The sequence below is a fragment of the Oncorhynchus keta genome, chromosome 34 (assembly GCF_023373465.1).
Source record: "Oncorhynchus keta strain PuntledgeMale-10-30-2019 chromosome 34, Oket_V2, whole genome shotgun sequence".
NCBI lineage: Eukaryota > Metazoa > Chordata > Actinopteri > Salmoniformes > Salmonidae > Oncorhynchus > Oncorhynchus keta.
In genome coordinates this window covers 64303757-64314256 of record NC_068454.1, presented here as the reverse complement: position 1 = coordinate 64314256, position 10500 = coordinate 64303757, and the positions used below count along the sequence as shown (strand labels likewise).

General features: G+C 40.4%; 1 protein-coding gene across 1 annotated transcript in view; it reads left to right on the top strand.

Moving 5' to 3' along the window:
• LOC118367541 (neural-cadherin-like) overlaps nucleotides 1–10500 on the top strand; it is a 189229-nt gene that overhangs the window by 152316 nt on the left and 26413 nt on the right. The window contains exons 13-16 of the mRNA XM_052494416.1: nucleotides 936–1185; nucleotides 6232–6359; nucleotides 6505–6691; nucleotides 7424–7567. Coding sequence (XP_052350376.1) covers nucleotides 936–1185; nucleotides 6232–6359; nucleotides 6505–6691; nucleotides 7424–7567 — 709 coding nt within the window. The remainder of the gene's footprint in view (nucleotides 1–935; nucleotides 1186–6231; nucleotides 6360–6504; nucleotides 6692–7423; nucleotides 7568–10500) is intronic.

Below are 10500 nucleotides of genomic sequence, written 5' to 3'. Positions count from 1 at the left end.
TAATAAATGCTCTCATTTATGGAGTTCGTTTGGAGGAACCCTTGAAGTAACAAATGATTTGGTGCCAGACAGCGTGCAGCTGTGACCCATAATGGAGTCCTCAGAACAATGAGAATCCTGCCTGTTGTCCCTGTGAGTGTAGGATGACGTCCATGCAACCACCACATATGTTTCATACAGAGATGGAAAGAAAACATTCTCACACCTGACCTCCATACTGGTATAAACAGGAAGGGGGGGGGGGATATCAATTAGTGTGACACAATGTCTGTGAAATCCCATTGATGGGCTCCCTCTGTACCCAGGTATGCGCGGCAGCGATATACTTCCCCGTGTCATTTCCTGTCACTTTGGTTTTCTCTGCCACGGTTCCTGGAAAAGAGAGAGTGGGAGCGTTGTGAAGACCCTGCAGCCTTCATTTAGAACCAGATAGTCTGGAGCTGATTTTCCAGTGGAAAGTGTCTCCATAAAATTGCAATATCAGTTCAATAGGAACTTTGATGGATTAGACTTTGCGTCTCTAATGTATTCCTGAAGTGCATTCAGCAGTAGGGAGATGTTTGTGCTGATTTTAAATGGGTCCGCTCACTAATAATGCAAATTGTCTTCAGGGAGCTTTGGCCAAAGCCAACTCCTTTTGTTATTCATTGGCTCTTTTTCAGTAATTCACCTCCAAGATAAAAAATAAATCTATGGGACATTACAGCATGCCCAAGCATGTTCCTCCTAGGTTTCTGTGTTGTACTTCAGGAACACACACTGGTACTCAAATGAACCTGCACAGACAAAAGAACACACTCACTCTGTTAAGACATTCATATGAACACACACACACACACTCATTCACTCTGTTCAGACATGCATATACACTTGCATATATATCCACCTCCCTATCCTTTCAGTAATGATGTCATATCCTGCTTCCTCTCCTCCAGACTATCAAGGCCACCTCGCCGCTGGGTGACTCCAGAGTGACCTATAACCTTGAAGAGGGTCAGGTGCCGGAGACCAACATGCCTGTCCGTTTCTACATCAAACCCAACAGGGCTGATGGCTCTGCCACCATACTGGTTGCTGAACCTCTGGACTATGAGACCACGCACTTCTTCACACTAAGGGTCAGAGTGCAGAACGTAGCTGCTGTTCCACTGGCCTCTTTTACTACTGTCTACGTCAATGTTACAGGTAGGAGGCATTTTAACAGTGTGTATAGTGTACACTTTTAGATTTGAACTGTGTGTATAGTGTACTCTCTTAGATTTTAACAGTGTGTACAGTGTACACTCTTAGATTTTAACAGTGTGTATAGTGTACACTTAGATTTTAACAGTGTGTACAGTGTACACTCTTAGATTTGAACAGTGTGTATAGTGTACACACTTAGATTTGAACAGTGTGTATAGTGTACACTCTTAGATTTGAACAGTGTGTATAGTGTACACTCTTAGATTTGAACAGTGTGTATAGTGTACACACTTAGATTTGAACAGTGTGTATAGTGTACACTCTTAGATTTGAACAGTGTGTATAGTGTACACTCTTAGATTTGAACAGTGTGTATAGTGTACACTCTTAGATTTTAACAGTGTGTATAGTGTACACTCTTAGATTTTAACAGTGTGTATAGTGTACACTCTTAGATTTGAACAGTGTGTATAGTGTACACTCTTAGATTTGAACAGTGTGTATAGTGTACACTCTTAGATTTGAACAGTGTGTATAGTGTACACTCTTAGATTTGAACAGTGTGTATAGTGTACACTCTTAGATTTGAACAGTGTGTATAGTGTACACTCTTAGATTTGAACAGTGTGTATAGTGTACACTCTTAGATTTGAACAGTGTGTATAGTGTACACTCTTAGATTTGAACAGTGTGTATAGTGTACACTCTTAGATTTGAACAGTGTGTATAGTGTACACTCTTAGATTTTAACAGTGTGTATAGTGTACTCTTAGATTTGAACAGTGTTAGACTCTTTTTAACAGTGTGTATAGTGTACACTCTTAGATTTTAACAGTGTGTATAGTGTACACTCTTAGATTTTAACAGTGTGTATAGTGTACACTCTTAGATTTGAACAGTGTGTATAGTGTACACTCTTAGATTTTAACAGTGTGTATAGTGTACACTCTTAGATTTGAACAGTGTGTATAGTGTACACTCTTAGATTTGAACAGTGTGTATAGTGTACACTCTTAGATTTTGAACAGTGTGTATAGTGTACACTCTTAGATTTGAACAGTGTGTATAGTGTACACTAACAGTGTGTTAGATTTAGAACAGTGTGTATAGTGTACACTCAGTGTGTTAGATTTGAACAGTGTGTATAGTGTACACTCTTAGATTTGAACAGTGTGTATTTAGTGTAGTGTACACTTAGATTTTAACTTAGATTTGAACAGTGTGTATAGTGTACACTCTTAGATTTGAACAGTGTGTATAGTGTAGTGTGTATAGTGTACACTCTTAGATTTTAACAGTGTGTATAGTGTACACTTAGATTTTCAGTGTGTTAGATTTTAACAGTGTGTATAGTGATTTACACTCTTAGATTTTAACAGTGTGTATAGTGTACACTCTTAGATTTTAACAGTGTGTACAGTGTACACTCTTAGATTTGAACAGTGTGTATAGTGTACACTCTTAGATTTGAACAGTGTGTATAGTGTACACTTAGATTTTAACTTAGATTTGAACAGTGTGTATAGTGTACACTCTTAGATTTTAACAGTGTGTATAGTGTACACTCTTAGATTTGAACAGTGTGTATAGTGTACACTCTTAGATTTGAACAGTGTGTATAGTGTACACTTAGATTTTCAGTGTGTATAGATTTGAACAGTGTGTATAGTGTACACTCTTAGATTTGAACAGTGTGTATAGTGTACACTCTTAGATTTGAACAGTGTGTATAGTGTACACTCTTAGATTTGAACAGTGTGTATAGTGTACACTCTTAGATTTGAACAGTGTGTATAGTGTACACTCTTAGATTTGAACAGTGTGTATATAGTGTACACTCTTAGATTTGAACAGTGTGTATAGTGTACACTCTTAGATTTGAACAGTGTGTATAGTGTAAACACTTAGATTTGAACAGTGTGTATAGTGTACACTCTTAGATTTAGAACAGTGTGATTTTATAGTGTACACTCTTAGATTTTAACAGTGTGTATAGTGTACACTCTTAGATTTTAACAGTGTGTATAGTGTACACTCTTAGATTTTAACAGTGTGTATAGTGTACACTCTTAGATTTGAACAGTGTGTATAGTGTACACTTTTAGATTTGAACAGTGTGTATAGTGTACACTCTTAGATTTGAACAGTGTGTATAGTGTACACTCTTAGATTTGAACAGTGTGTATAGTGTACACTCTTAGATTTTAACAGTGTGTATAGTGTACACTCTTAGATTTTAACAGTGTGTATAGTGTACACTCTTAGATTTTAACAGTGTGTATAGTGTACACTCTTAGATTTTAACAGTGTGTATAGTGTACACTCTTAGATTTGAACAGTGTGTATAGTGTACACTCTTAGATTTGAACAGTGTGTATAGTGTACACTCTTAGATTTGAACAGTGTGTATAGTGTACACTCTTAGATTTGAACAGTGTGTATAGTGTACACTCTTAGATTTGAACAGTGTGTATAGTGTACACTCTTAGATTTGAACAGTGTGTATAGTGTACACTCTTAGATTTGAACAGTGTGTATAGTGTACACTCTTAGATTTGAACAGTGTGTATAGTGTACACTCTTAGATTTGAACAGTGTATATAGTGTACACTCTTAGATTTGAACAGTGTGTATAGTGTACACTCTTAGATTTGAACAGTGTGTATAGTGTACACTCTTAGATTTTAACAGTGTGTATAGTGTACACTCTTAGATTTTAACAGTGTGTATAGTGTACACTCTTAGATTTGAACAGTGTGTATAGTGTACACTCTTATATTTTAACAGTGTGTATAGTGTACACTCTTATATTTTAACAGTGTGTATAGTGTACACTCTTAGTGTACACTCTTAGATTTGAAGTGTGTATAGTGTGTATAGTGTACACTTAGATTTGAACAGTGTGTATAGTCTTAGATTTGAACAGTGTTAGATTTGAACAGTGTGTATAGTGTACACTCTTAGATTTGAACAGTGTGTATAGTGTACACTCTTAGATTTTAACAGTGTGTATAGTGTACACTCTTAGACTCTTTTTAACAGTGTGTATAGTGTACACTTAGATTTCTTAGATTTGAACAGTGTGTATAGTGTACACTCTTAGATTTGAACAGTGTGTATAGTGTACACTCTTAGATTTGAACAGTGTGTATAGTGTACACTCTTAGATTTTAACTTAGATTTGAACAGTATAGTGTACACTCTTAGATTTGAACAGTGTGTATAGTGTACACTCTTAGATTTGAACAGTGTGTATAGTGTACTCTTAGATTTGAACAGTGTGTATAGTGTACACTCTTAGATTTGAACAGTGTGTATAGTGTACACTCTTAGATTTGAACAGTGTGTATAGTGTACACTCTTAGATTTTAACAGTGTGTATAGTGTACACTCTATAGATTTTGAACAGTGTGTATAGTGTACACTCTTAGATTTGAACAGTGTGTATAGTGTACACTCTTAGATTTGAACAGTGTGTATAGTGTACACTCTTAGATTTGAACAGTGTGTATAGTGTACACTCTTAGATTTGAACAGTGTGTATAGTGTACACTCTTAGATTTGAACAGTGTGTATAGTGTACACTCTTAGATTTGAACAGTGTGTATAGTGTACACTCTTAGATTTGAACAGTGTGTATAGTGTACACTCTTAGATGAACAGTTGAACAGTGTGTATAGTGTACACTCTTAGATTTGAACAGTGTGTATAGTGTACACTCTTAGATTTTAACAGTGTGTATAGTGTACACTCTTAGATTTGAACAGTGTGTATAGTGTACACTCTTAGATTTGAACAGTGTGTATAGTGTACACTTAGATTTGAACAGTGTGTTAGATTTGAACAGTGTGTATAGTGTACACTCTTAGATTTGAACAGTGTGTATAGTGTACACTCTTAGATTTGAACAGTGTGTATAGTGTACACTCTTAGATTTGAACAGTGTGTATAGTGTACACTCTTAGATTTGAACAGTGTGTATAGTGTACACTCTTAGATTTGAACAGTGTGTATAGTGTACACTCTTAGATTTGAACAGTGTGTATAGTGTACACTCTTAGATTTGAACAGTGTGTATAGTGTACACTCTTAGATTTTAACAGTGTGTATAGTGTACACTCTTAGATTTTAACAGTGTGTATAGTGTACACTCTTAGATTTTAACAGTGTGTATAGTGTACACTCTTAGATTTTAACAGTTTATACTAGTGTGAACGCTGGATACATTTACTCCTGAGACATGCAACTTATGGGGACAACTGTGGTCATCTGTAGCTCAGTTGATAGAGTGTGGTGCTTGTACTACCAGGGTCGTGGGTTCAATTCCTGAAGCCTGTAAAATCTATGCACTCATGACTGCAAGTTGCCTTGGATAAAAGTGTCTGCTAAATGGATTATATTATATGTACAATACCTTGGCCACACCTTTTCATCTTGGGTCATGACCTTGCTGGAAGTGAGTTTTATGAGGAAAAGAGAGAGAGAAGACAGCAAGCAGGCTTGAGCAGTAGGGAACAGTGAAGGGCTTTCCAACACAACATAAATACTTGAATCTCCAGCTCAGTTAATGAAGGCGGGAGGCTGAGAGGAGGAAGAGAGGAGATTGAAAGGTAATGACAGGGAAGATGTAGTCCCTCGAAGCCTGTTGGAGGAAGGTGTAATCAGCTAGCGACAGAGAACACTAGCGGCTAAAATGACTGATTATTTAGCAATGACTCATACCACATGCGCCAGGGAAGGAGGCGGGAACACAAATATCTAGTTCTAATAGCGTGAAGAAAAGAGGGTATTCTTGTCTGACTTTGTCAATAATTGTATTTTGGGGGCGTTTAGGGAAATCACAAATGTTCCTAATCTCATGTATATCTAGAGAGTAGTCTTAAAACCTGGAGAGACAGTGACCTAAGAGTTGGGTTTGTCTACTTAGCATTAGCATTGTTGAGGGCAAAACAATAGGTGTGGTAGGACCTCTGTTAGCAGGCTCTTAATAGAAGGCCTATATCACCTCCCTGACCCTGACCTCTGACCTGTCTCTCCCCTCTCCAGATGTAAACGACAACGTTCCCTTCTTCCTGTCCTCCACCTATGAGGCTACCGTTCCAGAGGGGGCAGAGATCGGAACATCGGTGGTGCAGGTTTCTGCTACGGACCTCGATTCAGGCCTCCATGGAATGGTGAGGACCCCTTATTGCGAATGACTACATTTCCCACAATCACTTGATTTCCTTACCATTTCAAATTAGAATAATTCAACAGAAACACAATATTGTATATAATTTTGTCCTGATTTTGCATTAACGTTTCGATCTTTGTCTACAGATAAACTATGTGATCTTGAAGGATGACAGTGGAGACTCTCAGTACTTCAGTATTAACTCCTACACTGGGGTCATACACACCCGGGCCTCGTTTGACCGTGAGCAGAAAGGTTCCTACCTCATAGAGGTCCAGTCTCAGGACAGCTCCGAGTCAGCCAGGCCTGGACAGCAGGGCCAGCCCAACACTGGTGGGTATCTCACATACCTACACTCCTATGCATACACACATGTTTGCAGTCCATACACAGGCACACCTGTCCAGACAGGGAATCTCTGAGTATCATACTCTCTCATAATAGGTAGCTCTGTCCACTTACCCACCCTATCCTCCATCAACCCCCCTTTTACCTAACCAGTCAATAACACATCAGTCGTTTTCTAACCAGGCAGTAACAGGAACACACACAGAAACACACAGAAACACACAGAAACACACACACACCAGCTGGCTCAATCCCTGTTATTAGAGCATGAACTTCATTCATTAAGACGTCGTTAGCGATGCGCTAATGGAACGAGCTAATGGCTAATCGGGGTTTTGGGTCAATAATGACTCGCACACAGAGGTACAGCAAAAGAATAGTGATGCTACAATCATCCCACCAACACGCTGTTTGTTCAAGCCATCAAGGTCCCGCTAGAGTTCATACGGAAATGACTAGCTAATGCACATTATTCTCCCTTTTGCCCCTGTTGGTATTACACTGCTGTGTTCTGTGAGGTTAGATGGTTACTGCTTCTGTTTTCTCTTGCCAGGTGGAATACTTAGAGTAATGTAATCTCTTTTTAATGTCTTTGGTCCACATAGACCAAGCCAATATAATTTGATGTCAGAGTACTATACATTAGTGTTGCTCTCTAGGTCCATGCTTCAGTTTGGATTGGTTGTTAGTAAAGATCCCTCTCATTGGTTCACACAGACACGGCCTACGTACGGATCCTTGTGACAGACGTCAACGACAACGCTCCGGCCTTCGCCCAATCGGTGTACGAGGTGAGCGTGGAGGAAGACAAGGAGGTGGGCTTCGTCCTCATCACCGTGACGGCCAATGATGAAGATGAAGGTGAGGCACATTGGGCTTGGTCTCAGGGTGAGGAGGGGTCAATCAGTCAACCTGGGTTTAGACTTTTTTGTTGTTGAAAAAAACAGCGCTCACAATGATAAGTTAATAAGTAAAGTTATTGGTGCTAGTTTCCTGGGACGTAGTTCTAACATTATTTGGACAGCACTGTTTGTCATCCTAGTGTTTACTCCCGTGGAAGATTATCTTTCATCTTTACAAAGGCCTTGGCAGATACAAGTCTGAAGACACCCAAACATAACAATTGAGAATTGAATGTAAGCACAATGTCAGTTCTCTGGGTCCAGTAGTCATAATGTCTTTGTTGAAGTGCCTGATACCCATAGAGGACTTGGGCTCTAGTGGTACAGTGTGTGTTGATCCTGGTGTCGCTTTTCCTACTTGTCTGTTCAACTCTGTCTCTCGACTGTAATGGAATCACACACTCTCCCCCTGTCACTTCCCTCTCTGCTTATGAATTCCTGTCCATATCAAGTTGAATGTTCTGTTGATGCTTTGACAGGCTCCACAGAGATTAAGTAAAGTATAGGAGGTATATTTATGTAAAGAATACTCTCTGTCTTTCTCTCTCCGTCTCTGACTCCCACTCTGTCACTCTCTCTATTCCTCTCATTTTCTGTCGGAGCGTGTTAGCAAATCTCTGTGGTGAATGTGGGAGGCATGGATGCGGCCCCCCGAGGTAGTCATTTGATGTTTGTCTCTTTGTTTGTCCCTCGTCTCTCCTCCTCTGAAAATTAATAAATAAGAAAAACAGTGTGCCGTCTTAATGACAACGGTAAGTCCTTTGTGGGAGTAGATGTCGATCGTTGTTTTGGTGGAAATGTCACCTTCGATGCTGCTAACGCAGGTGTTGAAATGACATCTGATTTAATGGGCTGCTACATTACATTTAAATAGTTAGCAAATGACTAAGATGAGAAGTGGGGCCACCATCTTGAATTTAGGGTTTGTTTTTGTTTTTCCTTTCCAATGTTTAGTTGAATTTGCAACTGTCTTGGCTCTGCTTTTTATCCCTCTTCAGACACCCCTAGCCTGATCCCTTGGCGGATTTGTAAAAGTATACAGCCCAAAAAGACACTGAAGCAGAATTAAGAAGTGCTAAGATAGCAAACTTACCGCAAACAACAACTACAATTCCCTCCCAAATGCTCCGGCTTATCCCACCACCGCTCTGTAGACTTTACCCCAATTCGGAATAAACTGCCGTGGGGGCCATTTTGTTTCCCCCCGGCCTCCCACGCAGGTGTCCAAGCAGGGAGATGATCTGTATTAGCGGGGAGATTAGCTGTAAAACATGACACGATCCCTGGCTAAGCGCTAGCCTTGCTGAGCAGGCAGGTCTTGAGGGGAGGTTTGAGCTCAGCCACTCCTGGCTATGCTTGTGGTGGTGGAAGTAGGGTTGATGTCTGCCTGTGTAGTCTAGTCTCTCATATCGTGGTGTTTCATCTCAGATCCTCTCGTCTCATTTCTTATATTTCAGATCGGCTCATTTTGTGTCTCTCCTCTCCTTCCCTCTCTTGCAGCTTTCCTGGCTCATCTCTGGTCTTTCCACTGCTTTTTCTCTCTCTCTCTCTCTCTCTCTCTCTCTCTCTCTCTCTCTCTCTCTCTCTCTCTCTCTCTCTCTCTCTCTCTCTCTCTCTCTCTCTCTCTCTCTCTCTCTCTCTCTCTCTCTCTCTCTCTCTCTCTCCTCTACCTCTACCTCATTATTCTGTCTTTCCCTTTCCTCCCCTCTGTTTTCTTTTCTTGTGCTATTGTCCCATTTTCCGGGGTCGAGTAAGTCAGTTCAGTGTCCCATGTTGGTGCTGGAGGTGACAGTGTTCCAATAGATCAGTGGTTGACTGTCACACTCCACAGCCCTGTGATACATACACACACAGCTTAGTGAAATAGTTCAGGTGAAATCACCTCAGTGTTCATTGACCAGTGAAGCTTGCCTGCCCTGATGTCTATCCGCCCTCTCATCACATCATCACACACTCACACAACAACACACACACACCCACTGTCGTTGGTCCAGGTGTGCATGTGTGTGTGCTTCCGTAATAGGATTAGTGACCTCCAGTTTATATATGGTCCCCTGCTCTTAGAGCCTCTCACCACCTGTCAACATCCACAAACCATTGAGCATTATAATGATTACACACACACACACAAAATATCCATACAACAATACACCTTTATCGTGCTAGTGGTGTGACAAGACAATTCACATCTCATAACTCTCCCATTACAATCTTCAGCTGAGGTACTTCCATTGGTTTCTCTGCTACCTCTCTTTACCAGCCACCACTGTTCCACCATACGGTGGATGCTACTCCTCAACAGAGATAGTCAAGTAGACAAACACATGGAGAGATCTGTTTCAAATGAGGATATCCTTACTTTTGAGTCTGATGCCCATATACACTCTCCTAATTCCAATCCCCCTGTGTATTTCATTTCAAAGCACATCAAGGGCACTTTTCCATGAAATCCCAATATTGTCCCATTACACTCCCAGTGGAAGTTGGGGAATTGAAATAATTAGGGAACAGATCTGTGGGGAATAGAGGGGCCCCTGATTAGTTTCAGCATCTTTTGTTGCAGACAGACATCCTTTTAGGATCGGGTTTCTATCCCAAGTGGAAAATGTGCCGAATTAAGAACTTTTGGATGGGCTTTAACAAGATCCATTTTTTTTCTTCTGAGGTTGACATTGGAGTTGAGTTGAGCTGAAGGTTTGGCAGTAAACAGATATAGGTTGTCGAGCTTAATGGTAAGCAGATTGGGTTAGGGGATGGGGTCCAATGCATGGAGTGGTTGGAGTGGGAGGTGGGGATATGCTAGTGACCTTAATCAGAATTTTGGGGCCTTCAGTGGAGCTCCTGTTTGCTAAGGATGAAACCACTTAGCCCTTGAGCCCCTCTCCACCCCCC